The sequence below is a fragment of the Ailuropoda melanoleuca genome, chromosome 14, assembly GCF_002007445.2.
Source record: "Ailuropoda melanoleuca isolate Jingjing chromosome 14, ASM200744v2, whole genome shotgun sequence".
Lineage (NCBI taxonomy): Eukaryota > Metazoa > Chordata > Mammalia > Carnivora > Ursidae > Ailuropoda > Ailuropoda melanoleuca.
The window spans coordinates 60,133,371-60,158,136 of NC_048231.1; the positions used below are offsets into that span (position 1 = coordinate 60,133,371).

Below are 24,766 nucleotides of genomic sequence, written 5' to 3' on the forward strand. Positions count from 1 at the left end.
GATTTGCATCTGATTCATGGGAGGCTGGGCAGCTATGGATGAAGACGGTCAGTCATTCACACCCGAAAGGCAAGGGGGTCCAGTGGTTAAGCAGCAGGCTGGAAACCGAGTGACCTGGGCAGTGCCCACTGACCCTCGTGACCTTGACTCATCCCCCTTTTGTCCCTTTTTTTCTTGCCTCGGGTTCTGTGTTGTTAAAGCAGGAATAAGTGGAGTGGTCCTCATCCTAGCTTACGGAAATCAGAGACTTTTCAGAACACAAAGCCTCCGCAGCCCCAAATCTCACTTTCTTAACAAGCACACTGAGGCCCAGCCACAATTAGAATCCAGGTTTCCTGGCTCTTTCAAAGGTTCTCCACAGTGCTTCAAACTTCACTGTGAAGATACCTTCTTGACCCAAAGACAGATTGCGATGCTGCAGGTGCCCGCGGCCACTGCGATATTGGGAGTGAAGAGTAAGGTGGCCGGCACTCCAAGGCTCCTCCTGGTGGCGTCCACCCCTGCCTCCAGGGAGGTAACAACTTCACGGGTGCCTGTGCTGCCTCCCATACCCCCTCCCCACCAACCTCCCCCACCTCCAGCCAGAGGAAGGGCATGATTCCACATCCTTTTTCCCCTCAACACAGATGCTGCTAGAACAGAGCCACTCCCAGTCTGTGTCCAACACGCTTGGGAAAGTATCCACGACTCCTTCCCATCCCTTGACTGGTATGCCCGTGAATCATTTCCAAATTACTCATGGGCCCCTCTCTTTCTCCTTCCACACTCAGCTCTTCTACTCCTCGCCGTGGAGGCAGACCTTAAAAGTAATGGGAGGATCGCAGAAGTAAGAGAGCCTGGGCTCCCAGTTAATGTGTCTCTGGGTCGCCGCTTCCACCGTGCCCTCAGGCCTCCATGGCTCTTTCTAAGTTCCTCAGGGCCTCTGAAGCTGACAACCCTTAGGCTGAGATATGGAGGAATCATGAGATGACGTGGGGAAAATGGGCACATTCTTAAAAGAGGTCAAGCTTCATCCTGCAGCTGGGTGGGGGAGGGGGTAGAACATAATAGAGTCACATCAATTCAAGCAAAGATTTCCAAATCTTTTAAGTATAAAACCCTGAATGCTCATGCTGGGGTGTAAGAAAGTTGCAGATTGAAAGGGGCAGAAATGGAGCTAGACTGTCACCCCACAAAGCCAGCACGAACGGGCTGTGAACTGTGTTGCTCTGTCTCAAAGAACTGAACGCCAGTTGCCCTCCCCTCCGCACTGTGCTTGCTGGTGCTGCCAAAACACCAAACCCACAGGGAAGCAAGTCCACAGACAGCAGAGCGGCACTAACACTCAACGCCACCCGAGCCGAGCTAACGGGCAGCTGACGAGGCCTGACCAAACTGATAGGAACTGGGAAGATTAATTCGGTCAGTATTTTCCTGAAAATTAGTTGAGGATGATAAATAAGTCATTCTGAGGCTCAAATGCAAACTGTCCAATAGTGATTGTTTTTTGTCCTAACACACCCCATCAGAAACAGTATGTACCACACACCAGCTTCTTGACTCTGTAAGGAGTCACCGCCTCACAAGGTACAACCTGTTATGTGCGGGAAGAAGTGGTCGGGCTTAGCAACTGCTCATGGTCTGTGGACGTTTAGTTGCATTTAGCTGACTGTAGTCAAGCTGAGCAGCTAATAGCAATGGGCCAGGCGAGATGCTTAGAGCTCACACCCCTTATCTAGTATACACCATCACCCTGGAGTGGTATTATCTTTCCACTTCATAGATGAGGAAACTCAACTAAAGCTGGGAGAACTAGGACAGCTTGCCCAAAGAGCAAACACATTAGCAAGCAGCAAGGCTGGCATTCGACCCAAGCCTGGGCTTCCCGCCATATCAGCACACGCCTCGAGACTATCTACAGAAGCCTTTCCATTTCTCAGCACAAGAAAGTCAAGCAACGTGGGAATCATGGCAAGAAAGTGGGGAGAGGGTGGGTCTGAACTCCATCTATACGTACCCATCCCACCGGTCTCAGTACCTCCCAAGGCCACGTAGTAAGGGTCACTTTGTGGTCTTGATGTCAGCTAGTCACTGGTTTCCAAAACCTGTTTCTCAGGATCTTGGGATTCAGTCAAGGTTTTGGGGAGGGCGCCCTTTAGGGACAAAGCAGGGACCAAGGAGGAAGCTGAGCGGGTGCAGTTCTGGACCCAAATCTTCCCTTGAACTGAATCTGATGGATCATTGTTTTCCCCCAATGCATCATTTTATACATTGAAGTTCTGTTTAGGAATAGCTCCTGGAGAGAAGAACTGCAGGCTTCTCGGCTCCTCTGCGAGTTTGAAAAGCACTGCCCTGGCCAAGGAACCTCAGCAGGACACGGGTTCCCCAGGCCGGCCCTGCGCACCTAAGGATGTTGATGACATCCTTAGGATGGCCGAGGGAGCTGCCTCCTGCCCAGCCACCACTCTCTTCTGCCCCGAATCTGGATAACCGGCAGCGACCCTGGACTTGACGAAAACAGACAAACAGGGCCAGGGGTTTATGGGGTAAGCTTACCTGGCACAACAGCTGCCATGGAATCTGTAGAAATATAGGAATGGAAAGTCCAGGACACTGAAGAGATCACCTAAGGGGTACAGCAAGGGTGAGACAATGGCCCCCACACTCCCACCCCCAGTTTCCCCGTGAAACACCAGAGAGGGCCTTTAGCATAGCAGCCACCTGAGCATGGAGCTGCCCGGCTCTGAACCCCCTCTTCCATTCCCAGGGTTTCTGTGTTAGTGGCATCAACTTAAAATCATAGCATGCTGGTCATCATGCTGATTTAGTGAGAGTCTGTCCCGCGCAGGGCCCTACACTGAAAGCTCTATGAACAACATCTCTGTCAGTCCCAGTACTAACTGGTGTTCTAGTATTCCCAATTCACTGGTGCTCGGGGAAGTGAAGGGATGTGTCTAGGATCGCACAACTCTTGAACTGGGAAGCCAGAATGTACACCCCAGTCGCTCCAACCCCTACCATCTTTCCTCATCACCCAGCAGCCATCCCTGCCCAAGGCAGAGTGTAAGACAAAAAGAATCCTTTTAAAAAAAAAAAAAAAAAAAAAAACATTGTTCTATTCTTTTCTGCCTTATGTCTAAAAAAAGATTGTGAATGCATGCCTCTGACATCTTTTTTTCATTTTGTGTTTAATTACTGTACAAATGGTGCAGGGGCCAGACCGACCGCGCTTACTCATTTGGGTTTAAGGTCCAAAGGGTACATTTATTTCTAGTGAAGTAAGTTCATTCTTTTAGTTCCACTTGGTGCAAGAGGAAATAATCACACATATTGGCTGCTTCCCTCTGTGGAATTTGAACTTGGTCACAAACAAGAAGTCAGGAGATTAAAAAAGCAGAAAGCCTTCCAAAAATGTCCAGAGAAAAGGAATTAAGCATTTCCACAGCAGATAGCGTAATCCTCCCAAATCTGGAGTTTGTGAGACTCTGCAGGAGCCAGACCTTCCAGACCCCCGGCCTCGGTGTGTCTCTCAGATAGGGATGGACTGGAGCAGGAAAGGCTGACCTTCCCAAGGACTCACAGTATGTTAGCTGAGCAGTGCAGCACACAGGCAGGAATTCTTTCATCACCGCACTTAGCAATCAAGAGTTTCAGAACAAGACACAATGGGCTGCTACGCTTCCTCAGAGACCAAACCGATTTCAAATAATTCAACCACCTCTTGGGAAGGAAAGGCCCGAAGTCCGTTTCCCTAGAGGGTTGTATTTTGTTTTTTATCACAACTATTGTTTTGTTTTGTTTCATTTGTGCCTATGTGTATGTGTTTAATTACAAAGAGGAGGGTCTCTTGGGATCTGGTTTTCCTGAAGTCCAACAAGCGGTTCAGAGCTCTCGCTTTCGTCCTGCCACGATTCCCCTGAGTGCTTCCACTGTCTATGCGGACCTGCGCTGGTGGAGGGGCTTGGCAAACATCATCAGGCTCAGACACCTAGTGCGTGAAGAGCACGATTTCTGCGGGGATCCCTTTCCACACAGAAGTGACAGCAAGGTAACCCTGGGCACCCAGCCCCAGAGGGCGGCCGGAGCCCCACCCCCTGTCCCCCTTGCAGGCGGGCAAAGGGACAGTGCATGCAGGGTTTTGCTCTGTCTCTCTGGCAGCTGTGGTTCTTGGCCCCCTTCCAGTTTCCCTTTCAGTGGGAGGGAAACGGCAGTGCAGTCCACCTGGTGATGAGGAAGGGCAGAGAGGAGATAAGCTAAGCGCAGGACCTCGAGATTCCTCGGGCACTGCTCCTCTCTGCACCCAGGCTCTCAGCAGAACGGGATTCGCAGAGCCCTGACAGCCTTCCCAGCCCTGCGCGGGCTGTGGGGAGCTCTGCCGAGCCGTGCAGTGGTCAGAGGTGGGCTGGGAGGGAGGAAGACAAAGGGAAAAACCACGGTCCTAGGGAATTTACCAGTTACATGATCACCTTCACCTAAATTCTGAAAACAGAGTCTATAAATTCCTGCAGAGAGAACAGCTCGCTCTTTATCTTTGAGCCACTTCCAAGCCTACACATTTCCCACACAGTACTTAGTTGACGCCATGCCTGCCTCTCCTTCCGTAACCATCAAGTCCTTGAGAGGGGGGCCTCCGCCTCACTCATCCCCTGTCCGTGGTGCCTGAAACACCTAACTCCTCTTGCTTCCCCTGCAGAGAACATTCCCCTTTCCAGCTGGCTACGCTGGTCTGTCATTTCAAATGTGCCCCAAATGCTTCCCCCCGCCCCATGCCTTCAGCCTGGCTCCTCTTTTCCTCCCGTTCTTCAATAAGGAGGGTGCACGCCATCCTCTACCCACAGAGGTTAATGGCCGTGCTGCAGATGGCCCTGAAGACGAGGCAGTGTGTGGCTGGCTGCCCCAAACTCGTGAGAACTAAATACAGGACCCTGAACATTGGTAAAGATGCTCGAAAGACAGCGGTCCTGGACCAGCTATCGTGGAAGGCACAATTTAAGCACAAATTATGCAGCCAAACAGTCGCAGACATGTTTTGTGGCAGCAACACGCAGCTTTCGGCAACGCAGTCCTAGTTAGGCCTTCACTTTTTTCTTAGGTTTTTATTTAAATTCCAGTTAGTTAACATACAGTGTAGAATTCGTTTTGGGTGGACTATAATGATTCAACACTTCTAGACATCAGCCAGTGCTCGTCGCAGCATGACCCTTTGCTTTTTCGAGCCACAGTTAAAATTCTGCTGACTTTCTGAGAGAGGGAGTGAATCCGATTTCTCTGAAGATCAGAGCATCAAATTGCCACAGTGAACAGTGTGTCCCGATCTTAGCACATTCAAGACTAACTGATATTTGAACATCAAAAAAACTTCCTCTCAGCAGATTTTAGCCCTGGGAAGAAGCAGGAAAACGGAAGATCATTTCTAAGAAGTAATCAGTGCCACCTGCTTTATCTCACACACGAGCAATGGGCACACCAGGTAACAAGGGCATTTCTGGGTCCGGTTTCTGTGGGTCTCTCTGCTTTCTGGGTCCTTGAAATTCTCCCTCTTCAACACACAACAGAGGGGGCCAATATGAGGACAAAATGCAAACTTTCAAACAGAAGAAGAATTTCTCTTCTCTACTAGTGTGCTTAAAATGGCCCAAGGGGAAGCAAGGTTCCAAGATTCCTGAAGACTCTGCGTGAATCATGAGGTTGAAAGATAAGAGGGGGAGGTAGATTCCATCCACCAAGGAGCAAACGCAGCGCCCGAAGGGGGAAAAGCGGCAGGGTCTGCACTCAGGATAAAGAGAACTAGCTACCTGATCTCCCAGTGCACTCCAAAGGCTGTGACCCAAAGGGCCATCCCCTGCATCTACAGAAACACTTAGGTTTCTAGTCACTCAGGGATCAGTGAAAAGGGCAGCTCGGTCAAGAGCACTATCAAGAGACCATGAAGACTAGCTAAAATAAGACTGAACATCAAATGTTAGTGATGATGTGGAGGAACTGGAACTCTCAGACATTGCTGAGTAGGGGTGTAAAATGGCATAAACACTTTAGAAAACTGGCACTTTCCTAAAAGTTAAATGTACATCTCTTCTAAAACACAGAAATTCTAGGTATTTATCCAAGAGACATGAAAACATAAGTCCACAAAAAAAGTCTTGTATAAGAATGTTCACGGGGGGCGCCTGGGTGGCACAGCGGTTAAGCGTCTGCCTTCGGCTCAGGGCGTGATCCCGGAGTCCTGGGATCGAGCCCCACATCAGGCTCCTCCACTGGGAGCCTGCTTCTTCCTCTCCCACTCCCCCTGCTTGTGTTCCCTCTCTCGCTGTCTGTCTCCATCTCTGTCAAATAAATAGATAAAATCTTTAAAAAAAAAAAAAGAAAAAGAATGTTCATGGGGTGGGGGGCGCCCAGCTGGCTCAGTTGGTAGAGCATGCGACTCTTGATCTTGGGGTTGTAGGTTCGAGTCCCATGTTGGGTGTACAGATTACTTAAAAATAAAATCTTTAAAAAGAAATTTAAAAAAAGAAGGTTCATGGAAGCTTTATTCATAACAGCCCAAAACTGGAAACAGTCCAAGTGAGCATCAGCAGGTGAATGGATACACAAAAGGTGTTACGTTCATACAGCAGCACCCTACTCAGCAATAAAAGAATATCAGTTAGTGATATACAACAACCTGGATGAATCCCTGAACACTACGCTGGATCTTCAAGGGTCAGACACAGGGGAACACTTTCTGTGTGTTTCCATTTACATGAGGCTCCAGGATAAACAGAACTTATCTGTGGTAACAGAAATCAGATCTGTGGTGGCTTTGGTGGTAGGTGAGAAGGGAGTAACGAGGAAGGGCCAAGAGGAAACTTTCTATAGTGACAGAAATGGTCTATATCTTCATGGGAGTGTAAGCTACACAGGTGTATCTCATATATGGAATTATACCTCTTTTTTTTTTTTTTTTTTTTTTTGAGAGAGCATGCACACAAGCGGGGCGGGGGACAGAGTGAGAGGTAGAAAAAAAATCTTAAGCTGACTCCATGCTCAGTGAGGAGCCTGACACAGAGCGCGATCTCACAACCCTGAGATCATGACCTGAGCTGAAATAAAAAGTTAGACACTTAACCAACTGAGCCACCCAGTCGCCCTTATACCTCAGTTTTTTAATGTTTTAGAAGTACTACTAAATAAGATACAAGTGAAAAAAAGAAGAGGTGAAAAGAAATTGAAAGGAATAAAGCCCTATTTTAAAATGTCAGCAATTGTAGGGCACCTTGCTGTCTCAGTGGGTACAGAATATGACTCCTGATCTTGGGGTTGTGGATTTGAACCCCACATTGGGTGTAGAGATTACTTAAATAAATAAAACCTTTAAAAAAATTTTAAAGGTTTTATTTATTTATTTGACAGAGAGAGACAGCCAGCGAGAGAGGGAACACAGGCAGGGGGAGTGAGAGAGGAAGAAGCAGGCTTTCCAGAGGAGCATGGAGCCCAATGCAGGGCTCAATCCCGGAGCTCTGGGATCACACCCTGAGCTGAAGGCAGACGCTTAACGACTGAGCCACCCAGGCGCCCCAAAATCTTTTAAAAAATTAAAAAAAAATAAAATGCCACCAATTGTTAACAGATCCTTCATAAAAACACTGCACCCAAGAGCCCTGAGGACTCACTGTGTCTTACCTGGTGCAGGTGTGGGGAATCAGGAACATGCTCTCCCTGATACTCAGGCCCTGCCGCGGACATTCTAGATGGACAGTCTAATAAGCAGGTGGGAAAGAATAAAGAATTGTTCTAACTTAAAAATACACAAGAGCACCTGTGAGTCCAATGAGAAAGCTAACAAATTGGAAGGAACTGGAGCTGTCCCATTTCAGCAGTCCTAGAATACTTCTGGAGGAGATTTTCCTCTGGTGTTTTATTTGCTTAAACTTTGTAATCAGTTGTATACTGCTATGAGAAAACATCATCAGGACCCATCAAAGAGTTGAGGGTAACTGACTTAGGTTCAAAAGCTGAGAAAAACTGATCCTCCAGTACTCTTCTAGATCTGAGCTTCCATCACCTCATACCAAATTTCTTCCTTAATATCTATCTGTCTTAGTGATCCACTCTACCCAACAAATATAATGATTTTACTGTTCCTGAGTGCTTTTTTGAAGCAAAAAGCCACTGCTTACAGTTGCTCAGGTTGCGCACTGCAAAATTTCAAAGCAGAGCACTGTTTAGCTAGACCACGACTGTTAATGTAGCAGCCTTGAGAGTTTCTAAAAGTTAAAGCTAATTAAAATCTAGATAGTCTCTCATCATGTGGATTTCACAAGCAGCTTCCCTATTCTAGTCAAGACTGTTTTGCTACTCAACATTCCTGACCCAAGCAGATCCTTAAGGACCAGCCTGTTGATAGTAAGGTTTCAAGTCAATGGCACTCCACCAACCAGAGGTGAAAAGAAAAACAGCCACACACGTCTTTAAGGCCTCTTGGCACACAACTGTAAAAGTTCTAAGAAAGCAACAAACAGGATCATGGTGGCCACATGCAGAGCACCTTCATACACACAGAAGTAGGTGAGATTTACAGTGTTTCCCTGGGATGCTTGTGGGTTAGAAGCTGGACTTGATGCTGGTATAGATGGAAATCTGTGACTTCTTCTGGAAGGCTATCCCCTATACATTTTTAAAAATTCAGTGGTTTTTTAGCATATTAAGAGTTGTACAACCATCACCACTACTGAGTTCCAGAGCATTTCATAACCTCAAAAAGAATCTGGGGCCTATCTTAAATTACTCTTCTTCCTAGGCCATTCTACGACCACAGGCTACTGACCACTTTGTGTGCTCAGAGAGTAAATAAGTGCCCAAGATATTCTTGCATTGGCCTAAAAGTTTAGCAATAACTCAAGGTGAAATGTGGGAATGCTGGCCAAACTATATAAACTATTACAGCTCAGCAACTGGTAGACAAATGCCCCTTAAACCAAGAGAAGATCCAGGGGTGCCTGGGTGGCTCAGTCGGTTAAGTATTCAACTCCTGATTTCAGCTCAGGTCATGATCTCAGGGCTGTGAGATCAAGCCCCACATCGTGCTCTGAGCTCAGCAGGGAGCCTGCTTAACATTCACCCTTCCCTCTCCCTCTCCCTCTGCTCCTCCCCTGCTCCCTCCCATGCATGCATGCACACATATTCTCTCTCTCTCAAAAACAAAACAAAATAAAAACAAAAACCAAAAGAAGCTCCAAAAGGAAATTTAATAAAATCATATAAAAGTATTCACTCAGTCGGGAGACTTCATAATAAACAGTAGGATCCCTGAGAAAGCATTTAAAAAGAAAAACCCCGGGAAAAGGGTCAGGACCTAAACTCTGGTCTCTCTCTGCTACTCACCTCCCCTGCACCATCTTGGCCACATCCCTTAACTGCTCTGGGCTTCAATTGCCTCATTTGTAAAAGGCCATGGCACCTTGGATAATCACTAGGACTCCTTCCAGCTCTGAGAGTCATGAGTAAAAAACGAACGAGCAACACCTCTTAGTTGAAAGGCAGAGTGATTTGTTTAGGTGAGAATTAGTCAGCTAAATCCACCACTAATCACTCAGGGAGCAAATGAGCATGCAAACCAAGGAGAAGCAGCGAACTTTCCAAAGGCTTTGACCAAAATGCATTTGCAAGGGGAGGGTGCTTCGGGGGCTGGTGAATATCTCCTGGGTGGCAACCTCCCGACTGCATGAAAGACAAGAAGCATAGACTCAAAGGCAGACAAGCAGCAGTACAGGTGAGCAGAAACAGCTAGGGTTCACACCGGGGGTTTCGTATCATTTTTATCTTACAAAGGATAGGCTTTCAACATACGAGCGTGCAGAGGGCACTCAGCAGCAAACGTCATAGTCGGGAGATAACCCTGGGCTGTGGGAATGGGCGGAAAACAGCAGATATGAACCCATGTGGGCAAGTGTAGAATAATGCTTTGAGAAAAAAGTAATCCAAATTATCCTCTTGAGATAGGGGTTCGGATGGGTCATATACAATCCAGAAGCACTGCGTCACTATCGACAGTTTCCTCAGGAGACTAGTTCTAATAGTCCGAAGCAGCTAAAGGCACCGACCAAAAGCCGTCATTGTTTTGGGCATAACAGGGGCTGGAAAGGGCTTTAGAAATAACCCGATTCACCTTTCTCATTTTAACTGAGACTCCGAGGTCTTGGGAAATGCCTTCTGCCCAGCAAATGGCCAACAAACATGAATTGAAGGAGCCTGACCAATGAAATGTGGATTTCCAGCCATACCGCACACAGATCCGATTGAAGGAGCCTGACCAATGAAATGTGGATCTACAGCCATACCGCACACAGATGCGATTTCATTGTGTTTGGCATCCACTTCAAAACCTTTCAGAGTAAAAAAACCACAATGGAACACAGTATTGTGGGCAATTCCTGCATCTGAAAAACAACTCTAGAGTAAAGGAGCCAGCCAACAGGGCAAAGGTAAGCTTTAAAACTCGACTTCCTTCATCTGCAATTACGAATGTTGTAGGACCACATACATAAACATGTATGAAAGGACGTCAGTCAGAAGTAGGGTGAAACTGAACTTTCTCACCAAATCCTTTCTCACTAGGAGTGAAGCACTTTGGACGTTTGAAGAAGAAACTTTAGAAGGGGAGAAGGCGAGCACTGGTTTACCGGGCAGATAACAAGCCTGTCTGGACAGCTGAGGCCACGCCAGATGAAAACACAGATGACAAAATTCAAGAAGGGGTAAGAATAAATTCATGGGTGATAAATCCACAATGGGTCATTGAGACCAGTTTCAAATACGTGGGCAATGCCTAACCCTGGCGCTCCCATCCAGGAAGGCAAGCCACGCTCTCTTACAAAATGTCCCTCATAAATACAGCCGGGTCAGAGCACAGGGTTGAACAGGCAACATAAAACAAGCAAAATGACTTACCTGTGGGATGAGACGCGAGTGCCAGGAGCACCACGCTGCAAATGGAACAGCAGAGCAGTGAGGAAGTCTTCCCAGCACTGAGAGCACAGCAACATACATTTCTGCCCGCTCTGCTCGGAAATGGAAATTTGTCGAAGAGCGGGTTATCTGCACCAAATGGTCTCACTCCTCAATGAGAGGGTGAGATCTCCTGAGATGCCTCAGGTTCTGGCAAGAGGGTTGACCATAACCCGTGATGGGCCGAGGCCCCACACCAACTCCGAGGCCAGCCGTGCGGCCTTTATCACCACACTCACCTAGTCTGCCAAGAGTATGGGTAAGCTAAACAAAGCAGACTCTGAATTACAGATAGGCTGCCGTGGAAAAACTAGCTGTCGAGCGTGAGATCAATCTGTTTGCCATAAAATTAATTCTGTAGAAGGTGAGCTAAATTTCCAAGGAGACAGCCCACAAAATGATCCATCTCATCCACCACGTGCCTGGAAACTACCTGGCCTGATTTGCGATAGGAGCCGAAAAGGATGACGAGGAGGAGTGCTCTTCTGATGCTGGCCATATTGGTTCTTGGTATTCTCCCATCTTCCTCTCTGAAAGCTTCTCCCATCTCCCAGTACCCGCCCACTGCACCTTCACACTGCCCCAGCCCACCTACACCTCTTCCATCACAACTCCATGCCATGCAGGCAGCTATCTGGTTAGAGGTTAGGAATACAATTTTTTATCCAAGGATAGGAGGGAATTTTTTTATTTTTAATGCTAGACAGCCAACTCTGGTTCTTAAAGCTGGCTGGACATCAGAATTGCCCACACCCTGGCTAGAATCTCTAAGGGCAAGATCCAGGCATCAGTTGTTTTCCTTGTTACAGCCCCCAGGTGCTCTAAAGGGCACCAGGATGGAGGACCACCAGTCTCTAGTCGGTGACATTATAGGCAGTGTGGAGGACAGTTTGAACGGGGAAGCCACCGTTAGCTTGACAGCCCTGCCCCTCCCTGCTCCGGGGTTAACTCCTCGCACAATTTCTGTTTTTCTCAATCTCTTCCTTCGCTCTGCCCCTAAAGCACTGGTTGTCTGATGGCTCAGAGGAGTGACATCATGCAAAAAGGCAGGAGGAGAGGAGGGTCAGGAAAGAGGCAATGAAGAAGAGCCATGTGTTAGGTCACTCAGAAGTTGTAGGTTTGTTTGACAGGCCTTACACGTAGCTGCAAAAAATATGCAAACAAGACTGGAGACGGCTTGCCATCTCTTCTTTCTTTGGCAAACACAGACCCTGTACATACTCCATTATTTTATCTCACTGGATCCCCTTTTGGTTATAACTTCAACAGCAGAAGTTATGACTCCTATGGCAGGATAAGAGGCCCCTTTCCATCCCAAGGTACCTCCCAGAGCTTGCCGTGTTATCCCAAATCCCATCATTGGCATCAGCCCAACGGGTGTCCCCGAAATAAAATATTAGGGGGTAAAAATAAGAAGAAATAATTAAATAAAAGAGTGGATTCTCTAATCCCTATTTGAGTTTTGCAAATATATTGGCATACCACTCTTAATTCCTATGTTGTGACCTCCTATGGGGCAATAACCATATTTTATTCCTTCTAGATCCCAAGTGCCTAGCAGGGCCAGACATACAGCAGGCGCTGCATATGTGTTTGGAATTGTAATTAATTGCCTTAGGAGTACTTGTGGTGGGCATACGTTCAAAGAGAAGTATAACTTGAAGCCCCCTATATTTCTAAGACTACAGGCGACATGTAAACTCTAAAGAAGAAATTATACTCCTATAAAAGGGATATCACGACAGATGGACAGCAGACTTTTAAAATGCATTCAACAGGGGCTCCTGGGTGGCGCAGTCGTTAAGCGTCTGCCTTCGGCTCAGGGCGTGATCCCAGTGTTCTGGGATCGAGCCCCACATCAGGTTTCTCCGCTAGGAGCCTGCTTCTTCCTCTCCCACTCCCCCTCCTTGTGTTCCCTCTCTTGCTGGCTGTCTCTGTCAAATAAATAAAATTAAAAAATCTAAAAAATAAAAATAAAAAATGAAATGCATTCAACAGCTGTTTATTGAATGTCTGGTCAGTGCCAGGTACTGTTCTCATTTGGGGATATGGCAATGAACAAAACAGAAAACCTTCCTTTACTTCCTATATAGGAAATATAATGGGGAAAGAGGAGAAAAACATGTTCTCCACAGGCTGAAGTCCAATCAAAGTCATACCCCAGACAGAACGCCCATCTATTTCCCTTTGACACACATCCACAATTTCACCTGCAAAATGAGGGAGTGGAGTAGCAGCAGGGAACATACAACATACAATAATTCTCTATTTAATGTTTAATAATGTCTGCTTGTGTTAAAAGGAAATGGTGTTGGGCATACATCCCATAACATTCATTCCTTATAAATTTACCTAAATTTTTAAAAATGCTGGTGAAGGCTGTATCATTTTTAAACATCCCATTTATTTTCAGCCCTAGATCCAACCTCCTCCTTTATTCCTTCCTTCCTCCTTTCCCATCTGCCTTAAGCCTTAGACCTCTGTTTACATGAGAAACACTGGAAGGTCAGGGTCAGGGAGCAAATACACCCTCAAGAAAATAGGAGTATGTGCCAAAGTAGAGACCCGCTCAACGACTGGCTTCTCTCAAAAAAAAATGGAGATCAAACCAGTTCTTGGCCCTGGCAGACAGAGCTCCCAGCTGGCACCAACCAGCACAGCTGGATCCAAGGGGCCCCTCGGTGTCCAGGGCCCATGGCAAATCGAGCGGCGGCCCTTGCTTTAATTCACACATCTTCATCACAGGGACTGAAAGAAGACTCGGGAACAGAATCGTGGCTTTAGCCGGGTGTGTGGAGGCCCAGCCAGGAAGCCCTGAGCACCGGGCCCGGGGGGCGGGGGGGCTGGCAGGAGGATGAGTCGGGGGGCCACAGAGGCTCACTTTTCCATCCCCTTATTCCTTTGCCACTCGAGTGGCCTCTAAGTTCTATGGAGGAAAAGAACTGCCCCAAGTGTTCTGATGTCACGGGAACATGTTAAACATCCAGAGCCTTCTGCACTTTCAGAAGCGTCTTTTGAAAAGGCAGCTGGTGTGTCCAGGCAGAGTGGAACTAATGATTGTTTTCAGCAGAGTACAAAAGAGGCCCACAGTCATGTTTGCGGTGGATCCTTTCAAAAAGGCATTTTCATAAACTAAGATATTTATGGGCTTTATCTGCAGATGGAGAATACAGCTCATGTTGAGCGTTTTAAGATGAACTTCCTGCAGAAATCAGCATGACCAACGGCTGAGCAGCACATCCCCAGCCTGGGTCATCTTTGCAAGCATTGCTGCATTAGAGCTAATTTGGGCTGCAGCAGCAGATCTCACCCTTCTTCCCTCTCAGCTAGGTCCTGCAGTGCACAGAGACCACAAAACTCCAAGAACACTCCCCAGCTATTCTGTTTAGCAGACAGAGCCCTATTCTTTGCTCGGCTCGGAGAAAGGGTACGAACGGCAGTCTATATACCACATTTAAATGTATTAAATCAAGCCTCAAACTTCACCCTACCTTAAGAAATATACATTCAAAACAACCTGGAAGTCTAGATTAGAATTTAGAATTCTTGGAGTCCCTGGAGCTTCATGTCAGAATATGGCGGCACGGACCGAGCCAACTTCTGGCTCTTGGCTCTCAGTGAGCCCCCTTTTCTCTCCACCCCAGGCTCCATCCTGCACACTGAGTCCTCATACACTTGGGTGTGGACACATCGGCCTGCAAGTTCCCCTCCATGCACACCCCCTCTCCCACTAACAGCCTGTCTTTGGACACTCTTTGGGTCTAGGAATGAGTTGGGAAGATAGAAGGCCTGGGAGTAGAGCTCGGGACCACTTGGGCAGGGAATTCTAGGTCCCAAGCTAAAAGGGAGGGTGTGGGCTCTAGGAAGAAATGTCCCCTTAGCCTTACAGACTCCATAACCCATGGGGAGAGGCATGGCCTTCTGCCGTGTGGAGCCAGAAAGAGGTCCCCCTTGCCTGGTCTAAGGACAGAACTACTATTTGGCTTTCTCAACGTCTAGTCATCTCACAAATTATTTAGCTTGCCTTTCTGGTAGACACGTCGGTTCAGAACTCCCCAATCAAAATATTATTGGGAAATAAAAGTCCATTAGCTCTAGAAAGATATGAATTGTTCTTTGAAAATGTAAATTATATTTTACCTGAAGGTATAGTTTAAGTACTGCTGGTCAATGTCACTAAGGAATGAGAAAAAAAAAAAAAAGATAAAACATGAAATAATAGAAGTGTTTTACATACACAAAAGAGTCATTATATTATACTAATAAGTTATATCTATGGTTAAGTTTCTACATTTAAAAATTGTCAATAAACGGTACGAAGGGTACTTTACATTCAAAACTTGTTCCTGGCTCATTTTTAAAAAACACTTCCTAGATACTTGTATCACACACATTTTCACCTGTGGCAGATTATCTCCTATGTGTACATTTGCCACTGTGAAAGGAAAGTCTACTCTCTCAGGCCATTGGACTGGCTCCTAGGGCCACCACAGCTGACAAACAAAAATACAGGACACCCAAATAAATCTGAATCTCAGATAAAGAATCATGTTCAAGTATATTCCAAATACCACATGGGACATATTACACTAAAAAAAGGATTCACTGCTTACCTGAAATTCAAATGTAACTGGGCGCCCTGTATTTTATCTGGCAACTCCACTGGCTTCTTGCTGCAGAAACACTTCATTAAAAGAACAAAAGGTGTTCTAGGGACTGAAAGTCACAGCCTCTGAGTGTATAACCTTCTCCCAGGGGTCCTTCTGGTGGTCCCCCAAAACCGAGAGGCCAGTGGGCTAGTCCAGGGCCTCTGACCTCCCAGCTGCAAGCCAACCCACGCCGGGACTCCTCTCTCTTTCATCTACATTTGCTAAGGCTGCACAACAGAGGCCTCATTTTATCCCAGCACAGAGCTCGTGACTGGGGAACTTCTGGGTCTAATCAAAGTCAACTTAGGAAGGGGCTGAGGAAACAAGAAAAAAGAGTTGGCCTCTGAGCTGGAACAAGTAAACTGGGGCCCCAAAGCAGCGGGTCATATAATTTTTATAAAAATGTCATCTAAAAAGCTGTCCCTGAAGGAAGAGGAGAGAGTTCCCCTGTTCTTTGCCCACTGCCCGTGACGGGCAGCATCAGGTGCTGGTGGATCCCGCCTGGAACAGCCTGACAGCAGGAGAATCGGCTTTGGGGACCCCAGGCTGCTGCTCTCACCACAGCCCAGCTGCGCAGAGTGTTTGGTTGAACAGAACGTGCTCACGACACCGTGGGTCTCACCCCCTTGCTTGAACCAAACAACAACCCACCACACTTGGGAAGTTTACCTTAACGCATTGGGTTTCCGGGCCTTCTGCAATATCTTGTAAGCCCCTGAAAACGAAGCAGCGCGTGTTGCTCACACAGACATTCTGCATAAGGGAATGCACATGCGGGGAAGCCCGAAATCCACCCGGGTGAGGGCCACTCTTCCCACGAGGGCGCCCCTGGCCGACAGGGGGCGACAACACCACCCGGTGGGGGGTGTCCAGCATGCGAATGCAGTAATCCCTTATGATGCCCCTTCAGGACAGAGAATGCTGGGCCGGGCGGGATCGTGTGATCAGCAGAAGGATACAATTCGCAGGAAGATGCCGGCTTCCTTTGCAAGGTGTGCAGGAGAAAGGAACACGCTGCATTTCTGAACCGTGTGTAACCAAGCCAGGGCCCTGCTCTTCCCCTGAGACTGCAGACCAGAAACACTGACTGTGAGATTGGAAATAAAGTCAGATGGCCCTTTTATTTCCCACGCTTACATTTCTTTGGGTATGCTGCTGAAGGACAGTGTTTCTGACACAAACTTCTGGATCTCTTCTCACCATTTTTAGAGAAGACCAAGTAGACTTGAGTAAGCAGGGCCAGAGCCATGGTGAGTTAATTAATGTTTGTCGAGAAAAAAGGAGACTATATCAGAAATGGGAACATTTGAGGAAAACTCCAAAACAGGAAAATCAGATCAGAAAATGCCCATTTGGGGGCGCCTGGGTGGCACAGCGGTTAAGCGTCTGCCTTCGGCTCAGGGCGTGATCCCGGCGTTATGGGTTCGAGCCCCACATCAGGCTCCTCTGCTATGAGCCTGCTTCTTCCTCTCCCACTCCCCCTGCTTGTATTCCCTCTCTCGCTAGCTGTCTCTATCTCTGTCAAATAAATAAATAAAATATTTAAAAAAAAAAAAAAAGAAAATGCCCATTTGGGGCGCCTGGGTGGCTCAGTCGTTAAGCGTCTGCCTTCGGCTCAGGGCGTGATCCCGGGGTCCTGGGATCGAGCCCTGCATTGGGCTCCCTGCTCCGCTGACAGCCTGCCTCTTCCTCTCCCACTCCCCCTGCTTGTGTTCCCTCTCTAGCTGGCTGTCTCCCTCTCTGTCAAATAAATAAATAAAACCTTTTAAAAAAAAATGCCCATTTAAGTTTAACCTTGACACCTTGTCTGTAATCTTCCTATTGTTCAGGGTCACCAAAAAGTGGATATATAATAAGGTCTAAATAATAAGCCTCAATTATTTAAGTAAGCATTCTTTTAAAAACTTACCTACGCAGAATAAGTGAATTACAGCCCAGAAATATCCACCGGGATCAAACTGTAACACAGGATTTAAAACAAAAACAAAACGGCTCTAAGTAGAGACAAATGGGTGTGGCAATCAGAAACCCTAAATGTCGATGCACCGGGACAAGCAAGGGTGCCATGAGAGGACTCTGAGGCCTTCTGCCAGCCTATCCTCATTTCTCACCCCGATGCCTCCAACACCTTCCTAATAGGGCTCTCTGCCTCCAGCACCCCTTTTCCCATTCTCCACTCTGCCCTCACGCTGTGTCTCTAAAACACTAATCGGATGGTGTCACCTACTGCTTAAAATCATTGAACAGTCGGTTTCTTGGGGTGTCTGAGACGCCCAGTCTGTTAAGCATCTGCCTTCAGCTCAGGTCATGATCCCAGAATTCTGGGATCAAGTCCCGCATCAGGCTTTCTGCTCAGCGGGAAGCCTGCTTCCCCCTCTCCTTCTGCCTGCTTGTGCTGTCAAATAAATAAAATCTTAAAAAAAAAAAAAACATTGAACAGTCCCTGTTCAATGACTTCACGATAAAATTCAAGCTCATGGCACCCAACGATCTCCAGGACAAGCCCCTGTCAACCCCGCCAGTCCCATCTACTGCACCCCCTCCAGAGAAAGAACCTGCACTTCTCCAAGCCCGAATGCTTACCCCCACCAACTCAGCCGAGGGACAATCCCTCTCTTCTTCCCTTCCTTATTTTCCTCCATAGAAGGTTATCTCATCTGCCACATTCTGTTTCATTTATCACCTGTCTCTTTCTCCACCATCCACTAGCCTGTAAATTGCAGGAGGGCAGGAATTTGCACAGGGGCACACACATAGTAAATGCTTACTAAAGTTGAATCACAGAAAGGCAGGACGCCTCCACGACTGTGCCCACACCTGCTTTCTTCTCCTGCCCACCTCCTCCTCACCCTCCAAGATTTAGGTCCAGAGAACAGAGTCTGGCTCTAGCATCAGAAAGATCTGGTGTAAATTCTGAAATCCTTACTTATTCATTAGCTGGTGACTTTTGGGGCCTCGTTATTCTTTAGCTATGCAGCGGAGACAATAAGAGTCCTGCTCCTTGTGAAACTGTGAGATTTTAAATAACATAAGGCACACGAAGCATTGGCCCAGAGCCTGGCACACAGCTAGGTCCCTGTAATTGTTAGCTCTTCCTACTTCCCGGGTCCCTGAGACTCCTCAGGTGCCACACAGCATCCTGTATCTCCCCACGACAGAGCCCTGGCCTCCCCGTGTTATAATTATCTGTTTCTTGTCTGTCCTCCTCTCCCTTGCTCTGCCTCGACTCTGACTTCTGCCTGTATGAGGACAATTCTTCTTTGTGTCACCAGAGCCTGGCTCAGTGCCTGACACTTGATGGGGACTTAATAACTGCTGGGGGAGAAAAGAGAGAAAACAGACCTATAACGAGATGACTACTGGGGGGTAAGGGGGTGGGTCGTCAGGGCCTAATAAGGAAAAACACAGGATAACAAAGTGAAAATCTGCAGATGAAGCCCTTGGGATGAGAGGGAAAATAAACATTGCCTCAAGGCACAAGGCTAGGACAACTCAGGCTGGGGCTGGTGGGTCCTCCAACCCCGTACAGAGGGCCATCAGCAGCCGCCCCTGCACCCAGAGGCCAGAGCTCTGCCGGGCCGCTGCAGCCCTGAGGAGAGGTGAAGGCCTGCTGAAAAGGGGTGAGCTGGCCTAGAGGTACACAGACTGGAAGCTTTTGCATAGGCGAGGGTTCATCTGATTTCTGAAGGAAGGACTAGGGCGTTTCGCTCATACATGCAGGCTTCGGAGAGTAAAAGACACCTGGAAGGCAAAATGAGTGCCCTTGAGCTTACCTGGGGGTCATTGAAGGGTAGGCATCCTGCGGCAGCCAGGAGGAAGAGAGCACTATGCAAAGAGATAAAACAGGCAGCTTCACTTTTCAACATCAAAGGGTTGCCCGGAGAGTGTGGGGGTTGAAACACATTGAGTGGAGCGAGCACAGGACCGAGACCCTGCGAGACCCCGCCCCGTGCCCCTTCCTCCTCTGAGAACCCCACTACCAATGCAGCTTTCAACTGGGTGCTCCACCGGGGACCAGACAGTTCCCTCCCTGGGGCTCAGCTGGCCTTGTCCCCAGACACCGGCACTTGCAGGACATTTGCAAAACCACGGCTGGCTCACTCGAGAAAAACAGGATGCCCGTGAAACAGATAATAGGACATTTTTTAAACCACAGATCCCCAAAAATACACTAGTGGAAAACTGGGTAATCAGACTGCAGTTCTACCATTTAGGAAAAAGAAAACGCCATGGAGAGCACGTTAAAATCTTTTGTGCATCACCTTCACCAGATGATCAAGCTTAACATCGCCAATGATGGGACAGGTGTATGTCATATGCCTCCTGATAGGACGTACTGAGAAGGGCACAACATCACTCATGTGGCATTCCTGCCAAATCCGCATAACCCACCTGGCGTGGCCAGTGGGCCCGGGGTGGGGGAACTGGTACGGGGGAATCCTCAGAGCTGGGACCTCACAGTCCTGGAAGGTCAGCACAACACGGGTTATCCCGAGGCACAGGAAGGTCCTCCACTCCAGCGCACCCTCCTCTATAGCCTCGGCAACTTTGAAGGCACACGCGCAAACAGCCTTGAGAAGACTCCAAGGCCCCAGATTGCCAAGGAACTCAGAGGCAAAGGGTGGGGTGAGTGGAGGGAGGCGCCTGGAAGGGCTTCTGGGACCGCACAGAATTAGGCAGGTTTTCGGTGGGAGGAGAGGAGAACCCTAATAGGTTTGGTGTCTACCTACAGTAGATGGGTTTATAGGATAGCAGACGCTTCCTCATCCACAGGCAGTGAAAGTTAGAGGTCCTCTCAGACAGCCCCTGGGGGCTGAGAGGAGATGGGGGACAGCCAGGTGTGAGAGCTTGGTTTCCCACCAAACCTGGCCTTGAGCAATACCTGATTATATCAGGTATTAGTGGGTTTAATGCCTCTCTTTAACACCTGCTAATCCTTTAAACAAGAGGATGAGTCCTGACAGTGTTGTGTTTTCTTTCCTTTTTTTTTTTTTTTCCAAGTAGCAGCCTGTAATCAAGGCAAAACAAGAGATTGGATGAAAGCCCAGAAATATCTGAAACAAAAAGTCCTAAATCCATGTGTCAAAGCATTTCTGCTGATTTTCTATCCTCAGGACTGAGCTTTGGAGCTATGGCCGAGGAGGCCGGAAGCAGCCAGGGAGCAGGGTTACAGGTTAGCACATGGGGCGGGGGGGCCAGGGACCGGCCTGAGAGTCCAGCCCAGCTTGTGTTTCAGCCCAGGGAACGAGGCATGAAGGGCCATGAAGCCTGCCCTTAGTCACCTTGCTGTGGCCCAAGACCACGACTCAGATCCCTGACCTTATAGCCAGTGCCTGTTCTACCACGGGAATCATAAAAACCCAATAAGCTGCAAACATGATTTTAAGCATTTTAAGTCATTTTCCATGTTTTCCATTTTCCTTCTCCCATCAGAATTGCACAACTCTTAGTGAAGTTTTGGGCATCAGTGACTGAAATCAAGCACGGGTTATTTTCCCCTTAGGAACAGAATATTTCAGAAGAAAGAGAGAGAGAGAGAAAGAGATAGTAAAATTTAGAATAAGACACAAAATACGGGTATATAACTATTTATAATAAATTCTGTCAACTCTCAGATAGGAATCTCCAACAGGTTATCATCATTTAAACTCAAGTTAAATCTTCTATTTTAGATGACTGTGGGTTGTTGCTGTTGTTTTCAACTTACCTACAGATCTTTGCAGGAGAAGTTTTCTGTATGAAAATAAAAAGATTTATAGTTAGTCTTTATAAAATCCTCTTTTTCCTCTTAAAAGAAAATATTTAGATCCAAGAGGCAAATAAATGTTGAGTAAGCTTATTGGGGGCTTAAGAGCTGGCTGCACACCTCGGTGTTACTTGAGGCTTTCCTGCTTGGACCCCATGAAGGATGACTCAGAGGTCCAGAGTTGAGTCACTTGGGCAAAGCACTCTGGGTGTGCGGTTTACTACCCTCACCCCCGGAACGGGGTTTACTCACAAAACCCCAAAACGCTGCCAGGGCCAAGCCTTCAAATATCTTACCACATCAAGAAAGGGAGAGAGAGAAACTGATGAGAAATCGAGCTCTCGCTCAACTTCTATTCCAGTCTACCTCCTTACGTTTGTCTTTCGTCAATCCAGCTCTGACTCTGAGCAGTGCTGTGAATTCTCTGGGATGATGTATACATGAAGAAACAGGAAAAAGGAGAAGGGATAGTTGACTCCACCCGTAGAGAGAGACAAAGCAGATTGGGGCAATCTAACCTTGGCATTTAAAACTCCCTGAAAGGAAGAAATTCTAATGGAGACCCTACCTTTATCCTCCCCTTTTTATTAGTCATTTTCAATTTTAAAGATTTTATTTATTTATTTATTTATTTAGAGAGTGAGAGCGTGAGCAGCGGGGTGGGGGGCGGCAGGCAGAGGGAGAGGGACAGAGAGAATCTCAAGCCAACTCCACACCTAGCCCAGAGCCTGACACGGGGCTTGATCTCACGACCCTAAGATCATGACCTGAGCTGAAACCAAGAGTTGGGTGCTCAATCGACTGAGCCACCCAGGTGGCCCATCATTTTTATTAGTCACTTTAAGGGAATTAGTCCTTTGCACTCAGGTATAAAGTTCTAGCAGGAAGAAGCATAGATGTTTCTATATTTGACAGAGGAAATAACAGATTAATTCTGGGCATTTCAAAAGGATTACTTTGCTAGTTGGGGACAAAGTACAGGTTTTTGACTCTAGTTCTTGAAAGTGAAGTATGAATATATTGTTAAACATGAAACACTCAAAAGGTACAAACTTCCAGTTAGAAAAGAAGTCAGTCTTGGGGATGTTATGTACAGCACGGGGGCTAGAGTTACTAATACCATACTGTAGATTTAAAAGTTGCCAAGAGAGTAGATCTTGAAAGTACTCATCACGTGAAAAAAATTTTTATAACCACATATAGTGATGGATGCTAACTAGACTTATTGTGATCATTTGCAAGACATACAAATATCAAGCCATTATGTTGGACACCTGAAATGAATACGCTCTATGTCAATCATATCTCAATTTTTTTAAAAAAGTGAAGACTGACAAGGCAACATGGTTTGCTATGAAGGCTATCTTCAGTTTTCATGCTGAAAATACTAAATAATCCAGTTTGCACTGTTTTAATAAATAGATCCTATTTGCGTGCAAAGTCGTGGCTTGCCTCTTCAGATCCTTTCCTCTCAACCCTGTGGAACTTGCCTCAGCTGGCCCTGACAACCTTGACGCCACTGCCACCTGGTGGGGACACATCCCTTCAGTATGGAAAGGATAACCCAAAAAGGTGACCTGGCTCAGGCACCTGGAGAATTGCCCCCATCATGGGAAAACATGTCACTAAGGATTTTGGGCTAAAGGTAATCAACATCTCCACAGCTTGGCAGAAAAACAGGAACAGACAGGACAAAGACGAAAAGCATGTCCCAGCTGTTCCATGAGTAGTAACAGGTGTATCCAGCAACCGTCTAGGGGGGCTTCCGTCACGGGGCAGCCAATCAATACAGTGCTCTAAATAGTTCACCCAGTCCACAGCGGAGAGACTGCTCTTTTCTTTTAAACGCCGCTGGCTAGAGGAGCCAGAACCGGAGATACGGAGATTAGAACAAGCAGTAAATGCATTAGTGGGCCCGCTTCCCAGGGCTCCGAAACGACTGAGGAGTTAAGCTCAGGCACCTTCTGAGGTTCCTCAGTCGAAAAGTCACCCAGGGAATAGTCCTAGTGATATCTCAGTGCCCTGAATGGGTCAGTCTAACTTCTCAAGTCACATCAACAAAAATAACAATAAATAGCTAACATTACAAGGGGTCACCTTACTCTGAGGGCTACTTACTCTGTGCCAGTGTCGTTCTAAGCCCTCTCATGTATTGACTTATTTCATTACGGGTTAATTAAGTCTCAGGTTATATGCTACAGACGCGGACACCAAGGCACTGTGAAATTAGCTAAGTTGCCCAAGCTCCCACGGTCTGGGCTCAGGTGATCTAGCTCGTAGCCTGACCTTTTATGATGCTCTTCTGCGACGACCAGTCTGCCAGTCCTGCGTGGACACCTCGCCTGCCCCTTCAGACTACTACCTTCATCTGCTGCTTCCTCTGCCTGCCTGGAGGGCCCTTTTTCCCTGCACTTGGAAAATTCCTACCATCTGCGGGACTGGGTTCAAATCCTGCCCCTGGCCCTTGCACGCAGACTTAGCAGTGGTCACCCCCTGTCCACCCATCCTCCTGTTCCAGCCTACATGACGTTCTACGGGCATCCCAGAGTGCGTTTAGGTGCTGGTTCCTCCATTTAGCTGAGTTCTGTGAGGGCGATCCCTGTGTCCTGTATATCTCCACAGCTGTAGGCCTAGCCAGAGGTTTGACACACAGCGCAGAGTTAGTAAATGGTGAACAAGCAAACAAGAGAATGAATAGCAGCATTCTAATGTTCAACTGTGACAAGTATATCTGCAAGGTAGTGAGACTAACTCCAGAAGCTACACGTTACCTTAGAGTCAAATTATGTGTGCGTGTGTTTGCGCACGCATGCACAAAGAACCGTGGACGGTGACAATGAGCCCCAGCTCCAGACAGAGTTTATCCTTACAACCTGGGAACGAGGTCATGAGGAGGTCAACCTTCCTCTCCAGAGTGGAGTCTGGTGAAACCGACACACAATGGACAAAAGAGGCCTCACTGTGAGTTGCAGGTAAAGTCTAAGAGCTGTCATACAGCTGTGCTCCTGGTAATATCTGGTCACTTTGTCGAGGCTCCAGGCCAAATGATCAGGAAAGTAAATCATAAAGGAATAGATCACAGCCAATCTTCAACCTTCATCACAGAGCAGATTTTAATGCCAACCTACTAGAAGCCACCTACAAGTCTAGAAACAGGGATTGGCCAACACATCATGTTCCATATGGAGTGGAATGAGGACATGAATAGAGATTCCTGACAAATTGATCAATGGAAAATACGATATATTATATCATTTGTATAAGTATGTCTATATATGTGCATTGAATAGAAGTCTGACAGAATAAAGCAGTATCCTGTGCGAAGTAGGATCACAGTTGATTTCCGGGACTTTCTTCCTCTGCATGTTCTGCAACTTACTATAGTTTATTACATTCATGAAGGAAAGAA

At 47.2% G+C, this 24,766-nt stretch overlaps 1 protein-coding gene across 9 annotated transcripts in view; it reads right to left on the reverse strand.

Moving 5' to 3' along the window:
- The window catches only part of TMEM241 (transmembrane protein 241), a 104,854-nt gene that overhangs the window by 37,873 nt on the left and 42,215 nt on the right, over positions 1-24,766 (reverse strand). For 6 of the 9 annotated variants that reach the window (XR_004620071.1, XM_034641981.1, XM_034641978.1 and 3 more), the window contains 8 exons: positions 21,319-21,344; positions 19,385-19,436; positions 17,521-17,569; positions 16,749-16,835; positions 16,281-16,326; positions 15,103-15,138; positions 10,906-11,015; positions 2,536-2,605 (listed from right to left, as the gene is read on the reverse strand). Coding sequence is in view for 8 of the 9 variants with exons in the window: in XM_034641981.1 (XP_034497872.1) it covers positions 2,536-2,605; positions 10,906-11,015; positions 15,103-15,138; positions 16,281-16,326; positions 16,749-16,835; positions 17,521-17,569; positions 19,385-19,436; positions 21,319-21,344 (476 nt within the window). In the remaining variant the exon portion in view is untranslated. The remainder of the gene's footprint in view (positions 1-2,535; positions 2,606-10,905; positions 11,016-15,102; positions 15,139-16,280; positions 16,327-16,748; positions 16,836-17,520; positions 17,570-19,384; positions 19,437-21,318; positions 21,345-24,766) is intronic. The other 3 variants (XM_034641980.1, XM_034641982.1, XM_019796441.2) reach the window with 3 other exon arrangements.